Source organism: Anomalospiza imberbis, chromosome 21 (genome assembly GCF_031753505.1).
Source record: "Anomalospiza imberbis isolate Cuckoo-Finch-1a 21T00152 chromosome 21, ASM3175350v1, whole genome shotgun sequence".
Lineage (NCBI taxonomy): Eukaryota > Metazoa > Chordata > Aves > Passeriformes > Viduidae > Anomalospiza > Anomalospiza imberbis.
In genome coordinates this window covers 7,938,335-7,960,893 of record NC_089701.1, presented here as the reverse complement: position 1 = coordinate 7,960,893, position 22,559 = coordinate 7,938,335, and the positions used below count along the sequence as shown (strand labels likewise).

Sequence of the window (22,559 nt, the reverse complement as noted above, 5' to 3'; positions counted from 1 at the left end):
ATGTGCTTCTGAGAGTGGCTTGGCAATAGTGCTCTTTTTTTTCCCCAGTGAGTCAACTTCCTCAGCACTGCAGCCCTGGCACAGGAGACACTCGTGCTGCAGCCTTACCATCTGAAAAATGGAGGGGAGCAAAGTGAGAGTTGGCCCTTATGGGCCAGTCTAACTGGGGCGTGTAACAGGGAGGGTTCCACAAAGCATCCTTCCATCATTTACACTCTCACTCAACATCCAGCATCGGATATTATCGCTGATGTCAGCTGAGGATTTAAACAGCAGGACTATGAGGTTGGTAGGGTTAGGAAGAGGTTGGTAAGGTCCTGCTCTGCTTGGGGACATGCAGGATGTGAGAATCATGGTGTGAAAGGAGTGTGTAAAGCCTGAGGTTCACACCCCTGGGTGACTCGTGTTGGGCATTTGCAAGGCAACAGCACCTAGCTGTTCTCCTCAACTTGTTTCTCAGGTGATGGCCACCTGGGTACAAGGATGTGCTGCTCACTTGCTCTGCTGCTGCTCCAACCACAGCCTTGTCGATCCTTATGGAGTGAAATCCATGGCAGTTCAAATCTGTCTGCCAGGCTGTGAGATGCAGTGACTGGAAAACGTGTGAAGTCCTTGGTTGGTGGGTGGGGATCCTCCTGAAAGCAGGATCACCCTGGATAGGCTAGCTGTGGCAGAGGATCATCCATCCTGCAGAAGTGAGGAGCATCACAGTTGTGCTGATAGCCAGCGGTTTGTTGCATACAAGGGTATGGAGTTGGCCAACACAGAGGTGGATTTCTCCTTCCTCAGCTCTGTCAGCAGTGGTGCTTTGTGCACCATGAGGAAATAAAATATTTCTGAATGTAGAAATTGTTTATGGCTCATCACACTCCAGGGAAGGGACAAGCAACCTTAAATTACAAGCAGTGGGCACTTCCCATGTAGCACTAGGCTGGGACAGAGAAATGAGTTGTGCAGGTACATAAATACTGTCATTTAATCTGATCTAGAGCTCAGTAGAGACATGTGCAGATGTGCTTCTCTATCAGTAACATGGGGATAACAATACCAGCCCAGATGTCTCGCAGGGGTGTCACGAAAATTAATTAGGTAATGTCTGCACGGTGCTTTGAACACAGCAAAACACCATGTACATGCTAAGTCAGGGCTTACTAAGCTGAACTGGGCTTTAGTGGCTGTTAACCCTTTTTTCTAGGAGACAGGAATAACTGCTTGTGATCTATTTCAAAATATGTGTATTGATACATTGCTTTCCCTTCTTTCCATAATTTTCTCTTTCAGGTTCTTCCCTAAAAAAGCAGATGGTGAAATAAGTTAACATTTTCCCTCCCCAGAACTAATTTAACTGTATTAAAATTAAATTAATTTTTAATTTAATCAGAGAAATATCACTGTGTATCCCAGAAATTTTGTCTCTATTCCAGAAACATTTTGCACATAGAATCATGGAATGGTTTGTGTTGAAGGGATCTTTAAAGGTCATCTGCAGTATACAGACACATCTTCAGATCTGATTGCTCAGAGCACTGTCCAACCTGGCCATGATTTTTTCCAGGGATGGAGCATCTCTGGGCAACGTGTCAGTGTTTTACCAGCCTCATTGTAAAAATGTTTCTTCCCTCTCTCTAGTCTAAATCTCTACTCATGCTTTAGGACCCTCAACATTTTCATTGCTGTTTTGTTGAGGGACTACCCCATACTCACATTTGAAGATGTGCTATAATCTTTGACTCTGTTTTTGAACTCTGACTTTGTTTGACTCTGGTTATCAGAGATGGTGAAAGAGTTTGTGTCAATCAGACTTCTCTGTGTATATAAAAATTAAACAAAAATCTCTTTTTGCTAGTAGTGCTAAATGCTACAATTATTTTCCAGAGGGAGAACAGACAGTTGCCATGGGGGAAAGATTTTATGGATGGCAGGAGAGCAACTGGAGAGATCTGAAATGACAGCATGCTGCTGAGTTTGATAAGAGCTTATCAACACAGCTACACAGCTGATGTTTGGTGTTCCTCGTGAAGTAGAATAAAATGAATGTGATTATTTCAATCGAGCTTCTCAAAGATAAGAGTGTCTATCACAGAAACCCCCCCCTCACATGTGCACACTTATCACTGCCAATATCAGCACTCCTGAATTCAGCAGATTTAAAATTGGATGGGGCATGAGGACTGCACTTGGAGGGAGTGTTTTCACACAAGGGAGGGAGGGATGGATGGATGGATGGATGGATGGATGGATGGATGGATGGATGGATGGATGGAGAAATGGACATTAATACAGGAGTCGGGAAATCATAGTGCAGTTGAATATTGCAGAACAGAAGGTACTTCTGCAGAATTGGCAGGCCCTTCCCTTTTGCTACAAAACCTGTAATTGTCATCACTGTGCCCACTGTCTCTGTCCTTCAGGACACGCACCAAGAGGCTGTGGAGCCCTTTCTTGAGCTGGCCTCTGAACTCTCTGACCAAAGTCAGTCAGTCAGACCCTATTCTTGTGGAATGGATTGAAATAATCAAATAACAACACCACCTCTCCCTGTCTCCCTCCCAGCTGTGTCCACTACTCCTGCGAAGCCACCGACTGCCAGAGGCTGGAGATCGAGAACGCAGTGCTGAACTGCACTGGCGGCACCGGCTGGGACAGCGGCGCCCAGTGCAACGTCAGCTGCAGGGCTGGCTACATCCTGCAGATCCACAGAGATGATGATCTCATCAAGAGCCAGGTCTGTCCTGCCAGGGTGTTTTTTTATGATGCACAAGACCAGGATGAGCAAACAGCTGTGGAGAAGTTGAGGAATAACTCAGGGTACACCCTGAAATATCAGCCTAGCCTTGGGACAAGGTCTTGTCCAAATGCTTGTGATCAGAACAGGAGCCCTTTGACTCTGTAGGAAGAGTTTCTGGCAATGAGCAAAGCTCAGATGTTCCCTGAATTTAGAAATTTTCAAACCAAAATGCTTTGTGTTCAGTCCTTGTTTGATCTCACTGGCTCTTCTCAGCCAAACCGTTTGGTTTGGTTGAGTAGAGGGAGTAGAGGGGTTGGTGTTTTGGGAGAAGGGTGCTTGTGGTTGTACATGACCAATTTCTGGGTAAAATACCTAATTTTTTGTCCTCAGATTGAGGCTAACAACATATTTACTCCTTTGCAGCATTTCAGTCCATTTGCTCCCAACCACACCCTCACATGTACAGCATGGAGGGCACAGAAGAAGAACCCAAACCTTTTTGCTTCCAGACAAATCACCAAAAACCTCCCACAGAAGGGCAGGAAATGCTCCCCATCGTCTCTAATCCATGCATTAATAATCCAGTCCTACAAAAGCAGCACATCTTCATACAGTGAGAGGGATATTGAGGAAAACTAGCAATTTGTTTAAACATCAAAAAAAAAAAAAAATGCAAGTGCTTTGTGCTGGGGAAGGTAGATGAGATGCACGTGCAGCATGGCCCTGGGAGCAGGATGGTGGGGACAGGGGGATGCAGGGCTGACACCCCACTTTGTGCCCTTGTCTCTAACACTGCCACATCCTCTGAGTGAGACCTGGGGGTGGTTTCCCCCATCAGCACCTTCTCTCCCTGGTTGTGAGGGCAGCACTCACATCTGGGGCAGCACTCACATCTGGGCCGGGGGCTGGGGCAGCCACACTCAGCAGCCTGTCTGTACTTGTGAAATACTGTGTTCTTCATAAGCTCACAGAGGGGGGAGACAGAGTGGAGGGGAATGAGTCAACCCTTTCAACTCAATTACAAAAAAAATACAGGACCCCGCGAGCTGGGGCCTCTTCCATCCTAATTGGCATCAGCACCAGAACCCCAGCTCCAGCTGAGCATTTTTACAGAACAGAAAACCAGTTCTCAAAGTGAGCCTGAGTGGCTGAACCAGGAAATTGTTGGAAGGGATCTGTACGTGGGGTACATGAAGCACAAACCAAATAAAACAGCCTGAGCATGCTTCACCAGCCCTGTGTTACTTAAATGCAAGCATTACCTTTTGGGGAGGCTCGGCCAGCTGGGCATGGTTTTGCTGGGAGTAGTTTGGTTTCAGAGCCTTGATCAGACTCATATGACAGGAGCAGAGGATTTTAGCACCCTCGCTAATGTGATTCACTGCCTATTACAACACACTTCCTCTCACCCTGCTCTGCGATTGCACTTCCTTGTCTTTTCCACCAATAAAACCCCCTGAGGCCACTGGCTTTGTTTTGCTCAGTGCTGTGCATTCACTGTTTAAATCAGGGAAGGAGTGGAGCATCTTAAAGATACCCATGACCAGCTAAGCACATTAAACACATGCTTTTAAAGTTTTGTTAGTGTGCCTCAGAAATCCTCTGGAAAGGAACAGACAGTTTCTTTCACTATCATCTTGTTTTATTTCTTTGTGTCAGGTGCTTCAAACCAGAACTTGTGGAACATGTAGGCAAGAAATGAATTATCTGAGAAAGTCCAGAATTCATGGTCTGGATTTCTCATATTAAAAGGCATTGTGCTTCTTCCATATTTGCTTCCCAGCTTCAGTTCCTCTTCCAGTCACAAGCATTTGGGGGTGAGAAAGGGCACGTGGGTTGTTGTCCATGGCCAGAGGGACTTTCTGTCATGGCTGGAGAACCTTGCACAAAGATGTTCCTTGTTTCATTTTTGTCATTTAATTGGTTATTTCACTTGTTTGACTAATTGGAGGGTATAGATACATTTTTTTCTCATTCAACTGTCAGTGTGTGGGGCTGCCTGAGGAAGAGGAGGAAGGAAGCAGCTCTGCACATGTTGATGTTTCACACTCTTAGGTAGGAAGGAGGCTGGGCTGAGATGAATTGTCTCAAAGAGCAGACTGACCATCAGTGGCCCACGACCACTGCATGCTGGTGAAGGTGATTCACAGACCAGTGGAAACACCTTCGCTTAGCATCTGAACCACATTTGTCTTCCCTATTTCATTGAAAGACAGAAAAAAAAAGGGCAAAGAGAGAGACAAAAAGTGACATTTTCAAAAGCACCTCGGTGGTGTAGGGGCACAAGTCACATTTCAAATCAATCTTTTACATCTAAAGGTCTTTGAAAAATCTTCTCAACAGTTTCTGCACTTTCTAGACTCTATGTCTTCTGAAGCCACCATTTTAATCAGTTTTAGGGCAAAACATTCATTCATTCCCTCTGTGAGAATGTCCCTTTCCCAAATTCTGTTAAAACCCTGTAAAATCACCAAACCCTAAAACTCGTCAGCACGCTATGCAGCAGACACTGTTTGCTGCTTGAAAAGAAAAAGAAAGCTAAGCTGTTTACAGACTCTTGGGCTCTCTCTCATCCTCATTTAGGGACTTCAACAACAACAAAGGGGTTTGCATAGTGATGGAGCAAAATCCTTCATGTATCTTTCTCACAAAGAAGATCTTGGGGATGTTTTCATTCTTCCTCCCTGATTTCTTCCCACCCCCCTGACAACTCCATCGCTCTTTCTTGTCTTCTTCCTCTTTTCCCCCTTTGTCTTTCACTGCTTTCCTCCCCCTTGTCCTTCACTGAAAGCCCTGCTCATTCAGTGACTTGTTGTCATCTCTCCTTGAAGCTACCACCACTGCTGCTCTGGTCAAGAGGTGTTATTTAAAACCCAGCAGCTCCCTAATGTTGTGCAAAGGCATCATCAATCATGCCAGGAAAAGAAAGCACAGCTCATGTGGGTTCAATTAGAGGCACAGTAGTGGGCAGAAGTGGAAGAATACTTAGAGGGGAGGGCACAGCTGTTCATTTTTAAGGAGAGGAAACTTCACACGTGAAGCATCGCTTGAAGAAGGGGCTGGCTGGGATCTTGGGCAGCAGGAAGGAGACATGAATTCTCCCAGGCTGTTAAAAGTCCCGAGAAACAAATTTTTCTGGCACCAGATTTGTTAAAGTTTGCATCCTCTTCACTGTATCTTTGGAGGCCCCTTTTCTCTCCCCCCTCTTTCCTCCTTGCCCACCCTCCCTCCTTGCTTAAGTCTCTTTTGGAAGGCAGGACATGAAGGGAAGCAGTTGCTGTGATGCCAGTCAAAGCAGCACAAAGTGCCCAAAGTGACAGCTAATAAACCAGATGAGAAAGCCAAGTGTTTCGTGTGGGCTGCTGTGAGCTGGGTGACCTTGTCAGATCAGACAGGCGAAACAGGCACGTGCCTGCTCAGCTCCGGGTGGGAGAGCTGCAGAGGCAGAGGCAGATGCTGCCACTAAGACCCAGCACCAGATCCAAGGGCTGAGTCTATCAGAAATACCTCCAGGGTGTGGCATGGAGCTGGGGAGGGACAGGATCCTGCTCAGCAGCCAGGGGTGCTGTCCCTGGGCACTGCAGTGGTCCCACCCTCAGGTGTGACACTGAAAGAGGGGAAAGTCAAAAGCTGGTGGGTGCCATCAGCAATAATTTCTGTGGTAGGTTTGTCCTCTGTGTTTCCAATCAGAGCCACTGGTCTTTGTCTCCATTGCAGGGACTGCTCTCTGCTGTGTCCTGCTCCAGAATTACAATGTGCTTCAAGTGATGGCATGATAGACATGCTCTAAAATGTGCCATTATTATGTCTGACCTTGAAAACCTCAGCTTCCATCATACCAAACGTGGAACAAATTACTGGGAAAAGCTGAGTAGCCAGGGTCTTACCTCCATGGGCACAGCTTCTCTTCTTGGGAATGGTCTTCCCAGCGTGCCAGGAAGAGGAAAATCCATAGGGGTCTGAGAGGACTCTTACAGAGTAGGTTAGGGGCTTTGTGGGGAAAGTACCATAGGCAAAGTACCATGGGCAAAAACCCAGAGATGAAAATGTGGAGATGCTAGTTATTAACATTTTGATATCAAGGTCTACAACAGGGGCACAGAGAAGGGACAGTGGGAGTATGGCTGTGGAGAGGGATCCCTCCTAAGGAGAGGGGATCCCAGGCCTGTAGCACTTCCAGCAGGCTCTGGTGTCCTGCTAACAAAGGCCATAGGCTGCAGCTGAAACACTCTTACAAGTGGTAGCTTGGGCAAAACATTCCTTTGTTAAGGTAGGACTGTCATACACAGATACTGCTTCTGTTTAAATTTTTGTGTTATATTCTGGTTTCTGTTTCTTTGGTGTTCTCCAGAGGTACATCTCATGTGCAACCCTCTCATTAGAGAAACTTCCTCGTGCACCACACTGTGTTTCAGAAGCCAGTAGCAACTAGTCGGAACATTCATTTATTCCTAAACTAGATCACAGCAGCACCAATGACTTAATTCCTGGAGCTGAATCTCTTATCATTGATACAGCTTCCCTCTGTTCATCGTGGATCCAATATCCAACATGAAACTATGCAAGACCTATATCTTCTCCATAACACTTGGATAGCCCCTGACATCATTAGCTTGAATTTATTGACATCAATATCTTGGTTTTATGTTTAAAGTTCCAGCAGCCACGTGTCTACTGTGTTTTTTGATAATAGCATCTGTTAAAGGGAAGTGGATAGATGGCTTTGCTGGATGCTGGAGCTCATCCTGGAGTACTGATGTTTTGCAATACATTGGAATATGCTTTATTATCCATTCTCCTGTGGCCATCACACTGCAACACCCTGGAATCTGCAGGACATCAACTGCCTACAGTTTATATACACTTTTTAATGGCACAGGTGTTCTGATAAGCAACAAAGGCAGAATTAACAACCACTGGGGAGTGAAATGATTGGGAATGAGAACACATAGTATCATCTCACCTGATGGCTCTGAGTATCCCAGAATGTGCTACTCTGAGTTTGTAGAAAGACATTTTTTTCCATCAGCAGTGCTCCCTGTTTAAATAAACTCCACGGTCTAGAAAAGGGGTTTTGTGTCCACTTGGGAAGTGTCCAGTTTCTCAGCTCAGGGACTGCTTTTTCCATTCTGAATGCAACCATATATCAAAGGGAGACAGGTCTGAACTTCTGTTGAAACCATTAGGGTGTTTTTGCAAAAAGGGAATACAGGTCCCTTTGATGTGTGCTAGAAAAATTCCCTTTCCTTTTATAAACCCAGATCAATGGCCGGCAGTGCAAATCTCCTGTGAGCATACCAGCCCTGAATAAAATATTCCCTGGAGGCAGAGGAGTGCTGCTGTATGGCTTGGTCAGATTCCTCTCCAGCATCTTCCCCTTCTCATGTTTGGGTTTCTCACATTTCTTAACCTGTGTCCCTCTCTTTATTCTGGCGTGAAGGGAAGAGTTAGATTCTTCACTTCTAGCTTTTAATAATTTTCCATTTTTAATTAGAAAGTGGATATATTGTTTACTCAGTTCTCTTTGCCAACATCTGTTTGTCCTTCAGTCACTCAGTAAATTCATCTTAGCTTTAGATGGGTGGCTCCTTTACTTCCCTCATTTTTCTTACTTGCCCCTAGCACTCCAGGATTCCAGTGTGCTGTGCAGTTTGGATTATTCCTCAGATCCACAGAAGTTTAGTTTCTGTGTAGCTGGGACGGTAGAGTGACTTTGGCGAAGTCAGAGCACAGGCACTGACTCTGTGTACAACCTCTCAAGTTCCAGGTGCCAGTTATGGGCAGGACACTCTTGGGTCTGCCCATGGCAAACTTCTCCTGGAAAAGGTCTGTCCCTCAGGCATTCACGTCTGTGGTGTCAGGACAGCAGGGCCCTGATTCTGTGTGGAGCCTTGGGGCACTCTGCCAGAGAAGCCACAACAGCAGCTGTCAGTATCTGCACACAATGTTGACGTGGCCCGAGGCACTTCCCCTGAGATCCCCATCCAAGGGTGACTGACACCTCTCGGGTGAGCCTCAGATGCGAGTCCCAAATGGCTTCATGTCAGCTAGGCTTTTACTTCAAACCGAAGAACGAGTTTGACTATTCAGAAGCACAGGGGGATCCCCTTGGAGTGGCTGTGTCACCGCAAAGGTGACAGGGATGGGGGACAGCTGTCAGCTCCAAACAGCCCAGGCTTGTGCTCCTTTCTGATGGCAGGGCAGAGCAGCAGGTTCCCTCCTTGTGTCAGGAGGCCAGACAAGAGTTTGGGTTATTTGTAGAGCTGTACTCTTTCTATGGAAGTGCTTTGGTGTCTTGCCCCAGAGGTGGCAGAAAATCCTTTCTCTGACACTGTTCCTTATGAGCCTTGGTGGGTTTGGTAGCTGCTGTCCAAATGATGATGGTAGAGACCAGACATGGCTGTGCTTAACTTGTGAGCCAAAATTATAGCTATTAGGCTTGAAATGGTTTTGATCTCTCCCTTGCTGGCTGTGGTGGCTGTAGCTGTGTCTCTTTTTCCAGACGGAATCCAGCGTCACCATGACTTGCATGGATGGGAAGTGGAACAAGCAGGTGACGTGTGAGCCCGTGGACTGTGGTGTCCCAGACCAGTATCATGTCTACCCAGCCACCTTCAACTGCAGCGAGGGGACCACCTTTGGCAAGAAATGCTCCTTCACTTGCCGACCTCCTGCTCTTCTGAAAGGTATTGGGGAGGGTGTGTGCAGTGACCTGAGAAACACAGCTAACACAAACTGCTCCTAGGAATGCATGTAACTCTTGCTGTTGGTTTAGAATTATTCATGATATTTTAAGCAGGAAGAATTATGGGACTATATGGAAGGTTTATTTATATTAGAAGTTAAGTTCCTTTACATCTCTCTATTACCTTGTTTTGACCTTTCCTTGATCGTGGCTGGCCAGGCAGTAATGACCGGGAATATTGCTTCCATACAACCAAAACATGGAAAAGTCATGGGGATAAATCAGATTGAACTCTCTCATCTTCTTCCCCAGGCTTTGTCTATTTCCACTGTCTGCCTCCCTTCTGTGCCTCCTCCATGTATTTGGAAGGCCAAGAGAAGACTGAAAAGCCCCACATCCCAATTGCACAGACCCTCATCACTGTTTTTATTAATCCACCATCACCCTTCTCCTTTTCCACACTTGTTTTGCTCTACTCTGACCTTCCTGTGCTCTTCTTGTTTGGCACTTTTTACGTTTTCCTTTTTTCTTTTATTTTTTCCCCTAGAAATTACACAGCTTGCCGCCCTCTGTCTTTTCCTCCTCTATCTTCTTCCCTGTTACTTTTCTGCTAACATCCCCATCCTCTTCTCAGCACCATCAACTCATATGCTCACTGGCACATTTCCCTTTTTGATCTGGGCCTCAGGAAACAAGAAAATTGTTAATTTGGAGGAACTTGTCCATCTTGTAAATAAACTAAATTGCTGTTGTCAACTCAGGTACAAACACTGTGTAAGCTTTTTTGTACCCGTGGTATCTCCTTCTCTGCCAAGATTCATTGCAAACACCAAAAAGGAAGGCATGGGAAGTATTCTTCATTTCAGGGAAAAGCTATGTTGATTTCTTCATATATAAGCAAATTGCTTAATTCTTTTTAATTCTGATGGGAGATAACCAAAACCAGCTAACACACACTCAAAGTTATGTATGACTACTCTAAGGATAGTTAAGAGAAAATTAAGACTTCTTTTTAGCAAAAACCTCTCTTTTTCTGTTTATACACTCACAGGGCTATCTTCAACAAAAAGTGTTTTTTTTTTTTTTAAGTGCTTTAAATTTTTTTGAGCGGGCGGTGAAAATAATTATAGTCATCATGAGCAACTAGAGCTGATGACTCAGGCAGGGGTAGCTGGAGGGATGACAACCAACCCCAGATCAGGGGCTGCAGCTCTGGTGTAGCATCACTTCACTTTTGTCCAGAAACACTGAGCTGTGAGGTAAAGGCACCGTTTGGTGTAGAGCCATCACTGATGACTAATAAATGTTGCCACTGAGCTTCTGGAGAACAGTGTTGGAATGACTCATGCCTAATTCAATCACTGACGTCATGACAGCCACTGTTGGTAATGTCACAGCTTATCGCTTTGCAGTGGCAAGTATGATATCACCACGGCTGGGCTGGGAGCTGCTGCATGAGTCAGAGCAGGGGAACATGCTGGTGCTCCAGAAAAGAGTTCCCTTCTGCACAAAATACCTCTGCAATCATCTGCAGTTGGGGAGGGGAGAGAGAAATCCAGGGCTGATTTAATGTGGCTTCTCTTATCTTTGAGGGCAGGGCAGGAGGGCTCCTCCACATACCTTCCTGAGCCCTCAAGAGCCTTTTGTTTTCTTCTTCTTTGAATTCCAGCATCATGCCCTGGTTCTCTTCCTCCCCTCAGAGAGAGATGGCATTGCTCCGGGGTTAGCAGTTTGTCAGTATTATTTCAGATAACTCCGAAGTTGGCTCACTGTTGAAAATATGCCTTGTGGGTTGAGAAGGTTCCTGCAGCAATGCTCAGGGATTTCAATGGAATATTAGGGATTTTTGAAGGGTTAGTGGCTCATAGCTGTGCTTTGTTTCTTAGGAAAAGCTTATTCCTTTTCAACATATGGTATAAAATAACAAAGAATGTAAAATACACTGAGACTGGGCTACTTTTAGCTTAACCTTCTGAAGTCAAGTAGGTCATAGCAGAGGCAAATAGATCTATTGTACCTTTTACCTTTGAGGTGTTGGCCAAGAAAGATTCCTGAGGAAAATGAGTGCCTAATGAGTATTATGAATCATATTTATCACAGTAGTCCCCAAGGACTGAGAGTCCCCAGCTGAGAATGGCTCCTCATTGTGTTGGAGTAGTGACTCTAATACTAACAGATGCTGCTCCAAAAGGTTCCAAATTGAAATAAAAGGGACAGATTCAGGGAAAAGATATAACACAGAAGCAGAATGAAGAATGTGATGGCACCAAACCCTCTGTTGAAGCCATGGGTTTGGAGAGGAGGGGGTTGGTGTATGAAACAAGCTTCTTTTCAGAGAGGAACAAAATAAGGAAGAGAAATACAAAAGATGACAAAGCCCGTGTGGCTTCCCCTATGCTACAGCATTTCCTGAAATAAGCACTGCCTGCCTGTCACCTGAAAGCAGAGTCCTTAATGATTTAATGACATCATCTGGAGCGAGAGAACGCACAGGACATATGAATGTTCAGTGCAGTTGAAATTGTTAAATCGGCTGAAGGGGCTTTTGATATCTTATGGGTGTAACAACATTTCAAAAGAAAATAGTCCTGCTGAACGTTGCTAACTTTGCTCACTGCTCTTCTCAGGAAACAACAGCAACCTGACCTGCATGGAGGATGGGCTGTGGTCCTTTCCTGAGGCCCTGTGTGAGCTGATGTGTCGAGCACCCTCCATCGTCCCCAACGCAGATCTCCAGACCTCACGCTGCCGAGAAGACAAGCACAAAGTGGGCTCGTTCTGCAAGTACAAATGCAAACCAGGTTACCACGTCCCTGGATCCTCCAGAAAATCAAGAAAGTACGTGAAAGACTAAAGCTATGCCATCAGCCTGGTTCAGAAAGCCATGAGTTACAAAGATTTTGGGAAGGGGGTGTTTTTCACAGACTCCGTGTGCTGTAGGGAACAGCATAGAGCAATTCCTTCATGCAGATAGCTGTGCAGTGTCAGTTTAGGCACCCAGCTCACTTAGGCTTCTTTAAAAATCCTGACCAGTGCTCAAAAAACAGCCTTTACCTTAGAAATACCCCTTTGATATGCAGCCTGGGGAGTCCCCTTTGAAACCCTGCAGAAAAGGGTTGGTGCTGTCGTATACTTCTGACTCTGCACATACCCACTTCAAACCAACCACAGCCCACAAGCCTGGGAAGCTGAATTCTTGGGAGATGTGTCCAAGGCCAAAAGAGGAGTTTAGGCTGGGCAGCTCAATGTTGGTTTTGCAAATAATCATTATTTTTCCTCAGAGCCCTCATGACGCAGATTCACAACTTGTTCCCCAAGTGTTAAAAGCTCGAGCACACCCATCTCCTTGCAACCTGCTAGCAGAGCTCAGAGGCTTTAGAGGCTCCCAGCTGACTCAGCCACTCACTAAATGTTGCTTTTTTTCTGCACAAAAAGGCGAGCCTTTAAGATCCAGTGCACACAAGATGGCACGTGGCTGCCAGGCGCCTGTGTGCCTGTCACCTGTGACCCTCCACCTTCCAAGTTCCACGGGCTCTACCAGTGCTCCAACGGCTTCCAGTTCAACAGCGAGTGCCGAATCAAGTGTGAGGATGATGACAGTCAGTCGGTGAGTCTCCCTTCCCCAGATCACCTCAGCCCATACAAGTCTGGCTTTTTCATATCCTCCCTAAGGACACTGATCTTGGAGAGGCCAAGGGACATTGAGCTCTTCCAAAACCAGGGAAATGCAGAAGGGAAAAACATATTTAAAGTTGAGGGAGAGCCTGGAAATATTATTTTTATGACAGTAGTAACAGTATTAACTACTACCTGTAGAGGATTAGAAGTGACTGACTTAATGTTTCTGGACAGTAAGTGGCAGAAAAATCTGCCACAGTGGCTTTATGATCTGGCTAGAAAATAAGGAACAACAAATAAAAGTAAGTAGAATGTGAGTTATCTTATGTACACTTATCCCATTTATTCATGTTATGTACACTTATCCCATTTATTCATTCTGTTTTACCTCGCTTTTCTCTCTAATTCTTACCAGTGTATGTCTGTGTGTCTTGTGATAATTTAGCACCATAGGGATTACAACTATTCAGTTGAATTCTCTATAAACTTCCATGTTTTTCTGGCTGTGAAGGTGTCATTTGGCACCAGAGGTCAGATCCCCATCTGGCACAAATCAGCATATTGCCTTTGGCTTCCTGGGAGCTGTGTTCACTGATATGAGAAGGTCTGGCCTCTACTATCTTATTTGAAATGCCTAGTTTTCCTCACCAGAGGTAATTATAGTTTGTGAGATAAGTAACTTCTCCCAGAAGTGCTGCTGCTGCTCCCTCTGCTTGGGAAGAGAAGCTGGGGATGTGCAAGCTTCAGCAACTGCAGGCACTGCTTGGAGCAGGGTGTGCTCTGCCAAGAGTGCTTCATATCATCAGAATTCAGATCATCAGATCATGAGATCAGAATCTGAGGACCTTTAGAAAGGTACCAACCCTGCTCTAGGGGCAGTTATGTGAAAGACACCTCTGGTACCTGCTCCACATGTTAAAAGCCCTTGTTCCCTATCCTCTGGGCTGCCTTCTACAAGGTGACAACAAGCAGAGCCCCAGTGTTTCACAGCAGGGCACCTGGAAAAGTTTTCCTTGTTTAAGTCTTGGAGTGAGGTTATGAGCAGTGTGAAATGAAAAGTTGCAGGCATGGGGAGATGGGGATGGGAGCTCTGGGACACAGCAGCTGTGGCTTTGTGCATCCACCACTTGCTCAGAGGGGCAGCATGGCCTGTGCCGTGTTCCAGCACTGCCAGTGTGGGGAAACTGGGACACCCAGGGCAATGACAGCTGGTGGAACGGGCTTGTGTTTGCTTTCTAACGAGGTGAACACGAAGGGGAGCAAGCAGTGGAGTCAGGGTTACAGCAGTAATGAAGTAAGCTCTGGAAAGGGAGAGGTACCACTCTGTCTATTCACAGGGAGGGAGAGGAGTGACTGCTCAGCTGCAAAAGCACCTTGGGCAAAGGAGCAGATAAATCTTGAGAAAGGTATTTACAGATATCAGTGAAAAGTATTTTCAGATATCCCAGAAAATAGGCTACAGAAGAAGAGCAAGGACTCCTGGCACAAGCCAGAACCACTTGAGAGGTGTTAATTATTTAAGGATTAAACCCCACTAAGTCTCTCTCAGCTATATAAGGTGATAATACACGTTGCATCCAAGCAAGAAACCCAGCAGGGGTTTTCACAAGAGATTTTGCAGGTCAGGGAATGATGGACAGTATGTTACTATAGCAATAGATATCCTGGGATGTCTGAGTATGTTGCTGAAACTATACAAGAGTACCCTCAAGTACAGCCAGCTCCAGGAACATAAATCAGGTTTCATGGCTCATCTTTGAGAATCACATTTGAACCCTGGTATGGAAATTGCAAGGGAAGTGCACCACACTTGCTAAAGCAGCAAATTGTGCTCAATTATAATTTAGCAATTTATTCCTGACTTTGTCATCATGCTGGAACACCATTACTTGGCTGCACATACAGCATCTCTTAATCACCAAGAATGTAATGGTCATTTAAGCAGGTACCTCCCCTGGCACCAGAGCAAGGGTCTTCCATTTCTGCATATTGTGCACAAATCATATCAACAGTCAGATCTAAATTAATCAATCTCTGCCAAACTGGCCCTTAGGTGAGAATCACCAAGCAGGATCTCACCCTGAGTCCATCTGCTCCATTATTCCTTTCATATGATTTCCTTATTACTTCTGGCAATGGCCAGATGTCTAGAGAAGGGGAAGCAGGTCCCACACTGTAGTCTGCTGCTAATACCACTTTGCATCTCACTAAACACTGTGTTCATTAACAAAGCTGAGCAAAAAAAGGGAAGCATTAGGATATTAAGGATGAGACTATCACTGAAGACTGAGCCCTCTTCCATGCCGGTACAAGGGGCTTGTGCAGGTCCCTGTGCAACAATGACTGTGAGCTGTGGGGCGGAGCTCCTCCAAAAAGTTCAGCAGTCCTGCAGGGATCCCAGCATGGATAGCACATTAAAGAATCCCCAAAGATATCCAGCACAGTGTCCAAGAGCAGGGTGGGTAGATTGCAGGCAACATGTCTGGCATGATAAACGAGTGAGGAGAAGCAGAGACCCTGCATGATTCTCCCACCCAGTAAGGCCCCCACAGGAATTTTGGAGCCCAACTACACCAGACATCCTCCTGTCGAATGTCCCACATTGCCCCATGGCAGTTGGGCTCACAGATCCCACAGAACAGCTTGTTTGCACAGCAATCCCCAATGCCGTGTGGATAGATCTGACAAAAGATTGCCTGTGCACTCCTTTGTTGTTTTTAAAGGGCATGATATTTCCCCTCGGACTTTGGTATTCATTCTTCAGTATCATACGAAGAATCTCTTCTGTAAGAGAAATGTCATATTCTATTCCTTGCCCATTCCCACACCAGAGGTTTTTTTCGTCCATCCCACCTGCCTCTGTGCGTGTCTGTCTCAGCCCCTTTGCCTGCTGTCACTCAAGGCAGCCAAGCTCTAAAGAGCACGTTCTGCCCTGCTAAGCTCATGTCCCGCTCTCTCTTCCTCCTTCAGATGGCCATTAGGGATTCTTTCTTTTTCAAGAGAGATGATGTAACTGGTTAGAAAATGCGAAGAGGAAAAAGGTTGTCTGCATTCGACACCAACCTCTCTGTAACAAGGAGGAAGGCAAATGGGGTGAAGGCACCTTTTTTGCAACAGAAGTGGGGCTGTTCTAAGGTGTAGACCTTGCAAGGGGCTTGTAAAGACCTTGAATTGCACAGAAGAGATGTTTGTATTTCTCTGTCTCTGTGTGTGTGTGTGTGTGTGTGCGCGCACTGTAGGTTTCCTTTCCTTTATTCTTTGGAAGAAAACTCCTTCTTGCCCCTCCTAGGGCTGGCAGTCCCAACCAGGGGCTTTTCCAGCTCCAACAGAACTTTGCTCCCAGCTCTCCTCACTCCTCACCTCTCAGCCTCTCCTTGCTATTTTTTTGGTCAATCCTCATTATCTCCTTCCCTCATTCCCAGGGCCGTGGGAGCAACGTGATCCACTGCCGGAAGGATGGCACCTGGAGCGGGTCCTTCCACCTGTGCAGGGAGATGCAGGGACAGTGTGCTCTGCCCACCCAGCTCAACAGCCACCTGAAGCTGCAGTGCGCCGGCGGCTACGGCATAGGTGGGTGAGCACCCCGACACCTGTCCCCAGATGGGAGCAGGCAGCAGGAAGAGGGTGGGAATGGCAGGGAGGGAGGAAGGAGTCCTTCAAATAACCTGTTTGTCCGAGTGAGAACCTGCTATGGGAGGCTTTTCAGGGAAATGCTTTGAGGAAATGTGAAGCTCTGAGAGGCCAGGCATCATGTAACATGCTCTGACTGCAGGCTCCTTGCAGGGCTTCCAGTTTCATGGTGTGCCTTCTTGGACAGCTGGTTTTTAGACTGTGCCAGGGAGGGATTGTACCTGCTTTTGCTCTTAATTTTTCATAATGCCCCACTCCTTCAGCCACGTGCACAAATCTACGCTCCAGAAGCTGAAAGGCAGGGAGGTGACAGGAGAATGCAGCACTTGGGTAATTCAGGTCTCCCCAGAAACAGTATGAGACCAGCTGAGCACTTCCTTTGGTATGATAGTTGTTTAGGAGCTGTTTTAAAGGGTCTGTTTCCTTCTTCTTTCTGGGGTACCTGTTCCCTGTGCAAGGGGTCATCACCCCTGTGCTCAGCTTGGCTTTATGTAACCCAGGCACAGGGAGGCACAGACACTCAGAGCTCTACACACTATATTGTACTTTCAGCCCCCATTTTGGGGGTCTCCCTGCTGTAAGGGCTGCAACAGGAGCTGCACTGCCTGCAGCCCACACAGGTTTGCGAGGCCCCTTCCTGCAGCCCCCCTCCCAGCCCCTGCCATCCCCCTCCTGCCTCCTCCTGTCCCTTTGAACTTGGAGAAATTTCCTCCTTGCGCGGCTCGCTCATTATATCGCAGCCATGCGGAGGACTACGAGCCTCCTTGTGTTCCCTCCCCAGGGAGGAGAACACGACCTGGATGAGATCACCGCTCTGTAATGATGCCAATTACAGATCATATATCAAAACAATTCCAACCCGCTCCTCTCCACGAGCGTGGTGGAGCACGGGAGAGCGAGCGGCGAGGAGGCTGCGGCGACTCTTAATGTGGAGAGGCGTTTTACCCTTGAGACGAGGTTACCTCCAGGGCCAGACAGGTTTTTGCAAGAAGAGAAACCCCAGTTCCTGGTTTGGAGGGGAACATCTCAGTGCTGGGTGCCTGCCAGCACCGGCTCCTGTCGCAGTGACTGTTGGCAGGTGCCAATTCCAGGGACTGGTGGGCCTGACCCCAGGATGGGACCACACAGCATCGTGGAGGTGAGGGATGCATGGGGCAGATCCCCACAAGAGTGTGGCTCTCTCTGGAGAGGGATTTAGAGCTCAGAGAGGGCACAGTGGCCACTGGTTCTCGTTCTCAGCAGATGGAGACATACCACACACTTTGTAGGCTCACCCAGCACCAACTTTTGGGATCAGATGTTGGGGTTTTCCTCTCTTCTTTGCATTTTTGAAAGCGTGATCAATGTCCTTTTGAAAAAGTGCCCACCATGCTCATAGAGAGGAGGCAGTCGTTCAGTCTGGGGGTGGTGTTAATAGGCCTCATCCAGTAGGTCCTTGAAGCCATTTCCAGGTGTCCTAGGAAAGCAAAACAAACCTCAAGCACTCCCCATCTTTCCAGCCTAGGTCTGGCTGCTCCCACTGACTCCTCCAAGTGGAGAATGTGAGAAGGCAGAAGCAGGTGGGAAAAATAATAGCAACCAGTCGTGGTCACTATGAATCCCACACACCTTCAGTAATTCCTCAGACACCTAATCTGCCCTTCCAGGCTGAGGCGTGTGTTGAGCCAAAGGTTCAGCTCTCCAAACCAGTGCAGAGATTAATTCCTCCCCCAGCGCTGATTGGAGTGCAGAAATCCTAATGACATGTTTGCAGCAGCTGTGCCATTCAAGAGTGATTTTCCAGGGGGGAAATGGTAATGGTCCAACACACAAGGGCTTATGGTTGTGTCACCACAGGGCTCTGGGATATTGCTGCAGAGTATCACAGCATGTTTTAATAAAGAAAGGACAGGATTCCCACTGGGCATGACAGTTAATCAGAGAAAAAACAGGTTTATGTGTGAACAAAGCCATCATTACCTTTCTGCGTACTTCTTATTGACTGTGGAACTTGGGTGATAGCTGGTCCCCAATATCATTAGACTTGGTCACCCTTTGGAAGATTATTATTGGATGTTTGTAAATCTGACAGATCAAACAATAGGTTTCTGCCATGTCATAGGTGAGATGAGTTCAACAGTCTCTCCTGAATCAGCCCCACTGCTTGAAAGAGCAGTTGAAATGGAAAAACCTTCACATTGTCTTGATGATCTGAAAGGGCAAAACCTGACCCCTTTCTTGGAGTTAATAGCCAGAGAAATACTTAGATTTGCAGCTTGTTCAAAAAGGCCTTGGAATACCTGCCACCCCCACGCTCTCCTGCTTAGTACAGGGTTGTACTCAGCACTTCACATGTGTCTAGGAGATATGTGATAGTTATGCTTGACTGCTAATTGCAATTTAGGAAAAACGAGCTGTAATCCTGTCCTTCAGCTGGAAGGATGCTGGAAGGGTCAGAAGCTGCCTGCTATATCCTTTAGCTTTATCCCCTTTGTGTTTTGAGCAGGCACAGAGTGTACCACCTCCTGTCTGGATCATAGTCACGAGCCCATCCTCCTGCGCGTGAACGAGACCGTGCAAGACATCCAGCACTGGATGAACCCTCAGAGAGTGAAGGTCAGTGCCTGGTGACTGCACGAACCACATCCTTTACTGCATGTTTATGGGCAGTGAGTGGTCAGTGTTACCTGTGGAAAATGGGAATTTGGACCTTTAGGAAAGAATTCCTCATTTTTCTCGTGTCTGTTCCAGTAACATAGTGGCTTTCTCTCCAAGTGGCTTTCTCTCTGTGTTTACCAAGTGAAAGTCAGTTCAAGGTAGAGGCCTCACATCAGTGGGGCTTGATCTGGAAATGGGATCCATGCCACAGGAAGATGTGACAGACAGCCAGAGAAAGGGCACTGGCCAGGCTTTATTTTTTCCTCCTGTTCCGTATTTTGCATTCTTTGGGTGGCAGGGCTGGATTTTTCTGTGCCACTTCTGGATGACAAAAGAAGCTGATACAGAGGGTTTTTCATTTCCCGACCCTGCAGAGCTGGCTGAGCGCTCCCCCCGCTCCTCTGCCCGCATGTGAGAGCTGCCTGCTCAGCATAGCCCCTTCCAGAGGTCACCACTTCTCCCTCCTGCCTGCTGCAAACGCAGAGCCAGCATTAGCTGCTCACAGCTCCCTGTCCTGAGCGTCCTCCAGCACACATCAGTAAGCAACGTGCCCTGATGGGGACGTGCACACCCACATGCAGTGCCTTGCACACACACACTCAGCCCCACTGGCAGCAAACAGCTGCTGGGTGTCATGCCCACACTTGGGTGTCAGTGGGAGACATACTCACCTAACTGTTCCTGGAAACCCTCACGTTCCTACAAACAAACCAGGTGTTTGTGGGTTTATGGTATTTCTGCAGGTGTGGAAGTCTAACTGGACACATTTGAGCATGTGGTGGAAGATGGTGGCACATCAGGTGTCACCAGGGTGCAAGTTACTGATGGTGCTTGAGCAACACCTCTGGCTTTCACATACTTGGTCCTGGCTTTGCAGGAGTCTGTTTTACACACCTGAACTCCATTAAGAAGTAGAACAAGCAGCCAACACAGCCCCAGCATGTCCTGAGCAGCTTTGACAGTCTATTTGCTTCTCTACATGCCTAAATGTATGCCCAGGGTTTGGGATTTTTGAAATCTGGCCTTGGTTGTGGGTAGCAAGTGGCTCCAGAACTCTCCACAACTTTGAACTTCACTGTTTCACACAGAGCAAGAGAATAAATCTGGGAAAGGAGTGGGAAACCTAAGTCCAGAGAATATGACAATCTCATAGTCCTTCCCAGCTTCCCATTTGCTCCAGACGCTGAGGTTCTGTGACTGCCTTAAGCCAAGGTTTTGCCAAGTTTCTGGCTTGAAACATAAAGAAAACCCCTATCTCTCTATGAGGGGCAATTTCTCACTGGCCCTTTCCTGAGTGCCAGACTTTAAAGTGGTTTGTAATTCATGGGGAAATAAAGTGACAGCTTCCCTCCTGTTCTCTCTGCACTCCTTCACTTATTGATGCGGGTACATGGAGGGAGCTGTAACGAGTTTTATACCTGCAGGTCTCTGGAGGGCTCATTAGGCAGCAGGGAAAACAGAGTAGTAAAGGGGGAGACAAGGGCAGTGAGGGATGGAGGAGAAACCATGGTTTCCAAGAGCACAGCAGTAAATAAGCCCTTTTTTCCCCCGATGGTGAAGATTTTGCAAGAGATTTAGGCCCTGAGCAGATACAAGTTGCACCCTACAAATGCTTTGTAACTAGAGGGTGAGATATGGGCTAGAGAACTTGTGTTGGGAGCAATGACATGCCGGAAGGGATTAAAAAAAATCCTTAATTAAAAATTTGGTAACTGTAAAACATCCATCTTATCCAACTCTGCAGATAATGGGATGTCACCCATGGGGAACATGGCTCTTGGGGAGCCACCAGGAGAAACGCTGCTTCTGGTGGGAGTGGGCACGTCCTGGAGAGATGGGGCTGGGATGCCTTGGGGGAAGGTCCCCATGGCAATGTGTTATATATCATTAATAACCCGTGTCTCTGTTTATGGCCAGTGACAGCTTTGCTGTTGTGCCATATGAGCACAGGGAGCAGCTGGTTGCATTTACACGGCGAGTCTTTGTGCATCTCAGAGCGCTTGAATGACGCAAAGGAAACACTTTTTGTTGCTTTAATTTCAGGCACAAGTAAAGTACAAATGAGGGCAGGATGGGAGGAAGATAAAGGCAGGACTGATCTGTGGTGCTTACCTTTGAGGGGATGGGGACAGAGAAAACATAGGGAGAGCTGACAAGAAAAAATAAATAATTTGTCTGTAGCAGCTCAAGCAACATCTGTTATGGAAGCAAAATGGAAAGAAGGAACTATCCCTTCTCTGAGGGTTGTTTAGAGCAGAGCTGTGCAAATCATTTGATTTTTCGGTTCACTCAAAGTTCTCTTACATAGAAAAAAATAAAAATCCCTAATCAAAGGGACCCTTTTGTTATTGTGATTTTTGGTGAACCAAAAAATTGGAAGAAAAAACATGTTGGTTTGAACATAACGTAGCATTTCATTTCCAAGGAGATTTTGTAAACTTTTTGTTTAGTGAAAATGAAAGAAAAAACAAAAACACAGCGAAGACTTAGAAATTAAATGTCCTCTCAAACAATAAACAAAAACAGATATTTCATTTCACAAAATGTCTAAATATTTCTGTGTTTTTCAGAATTGGTTTAGGTTGACTTGCTTTGTTGGGTCTGAAACAGTTTGCTGAAATCAGTGTAAACTGGCAGAATCTTCCAAATCAGTGTTTTCAGCAAGAAAAAACTTTTAAAAATCACCTGAAATCTTCTGTGCCTCTGTTCTGCTGTGGGATGTGTTCAGAGCAGTCAGTGCTGTCCCCACAATTTTCCCTTCACTGTGTGTGGCACATGGAGCTGCTGAAGACACCGATGGATAGAGCTGCCAAGACTGACTGTGCAGGCAGTGGGGAGAAAAAAGGGAAATATCTCCGAGAGACAGCTTGACAGCTCTTTCCCATTGACTGCAGAGAAACAGAGCAGACACCTCATTTCTTAGGTTGTCTGAACTTGGGTTCTTGCCTTAGTGCTGAGTAGGGACAGGCTAAGTAGTGTGCAGGCATGTGCATGCCTGGGAGAGCCTTCAAAGGGTCTGCATGTCCCAGCTCTGCTGGGCTGAGCGTGACCATGGCCCCTCTTCCCATGCAGACTGCAAGCCCGGGGATTAAAAATGTCCAGAACTCATTAGTGGGAATGCTCCTTAAAGACTCCCATAATCACTTAAGCTTTGCACTTTTCTTGTTTCCTTCCCCTCTCAGGTTTTTTGTTTGTTTGTTTGTTTGTTTGTGGGGGCGTTTTTGGGTTTGTTTTTTTTTTTTAATTTGGTTTGGTTTTCTT

The 22,559-nt window shown here is 46.6% G+C and overlaps 1 protein-coding gene across 4 annotated transcripts in view; it reads left to right on the top strand.

The window, feature by feature from the left end:
• Positions 1 to 22,559, top strand: part of PAPPA (pappalysin 1) — a 179,916-nt gene that overhangs the window by 132,379 nt on the left and 24,978 nt on the right. For all 4 annotated transcript variants that reach the window (XR_011005673.1, XR_011005674.1, XM_068211463.1 and 1 more), the window contains exons 14-19: positions 2,554 to 2,725; positions 9,231 to 9,414; positions 12,041 to 12,251; positions 12,849 to 13,020; positions 16,454 to 16,601; positions 19,147 to 19,256. Coding sequence is in view for 2 of the 4 variants with exons in the window: in XM_068211463.1 (XP_068067564.1) it covers positions 2,554 to 2,725; positions 9,231 to 9,414; positions 12,041 to 12,251; positions 12,849 to 13,020; positions 16,454 to 16,601; positions 19,147 to 19,256 (997 nt within the window). In the remaining 2 variants the exon portion in view is untranslated. The remainder of the gene's footprint in view (positions 1 to 2,553; positions 2,726 to 9,230; positions 9,415 to 12,040; positions 12,252 to 12,848; positions 13,021 to 16,453; positions 16,602 to 19,146; positions 19,257 to 22,559) is intronic.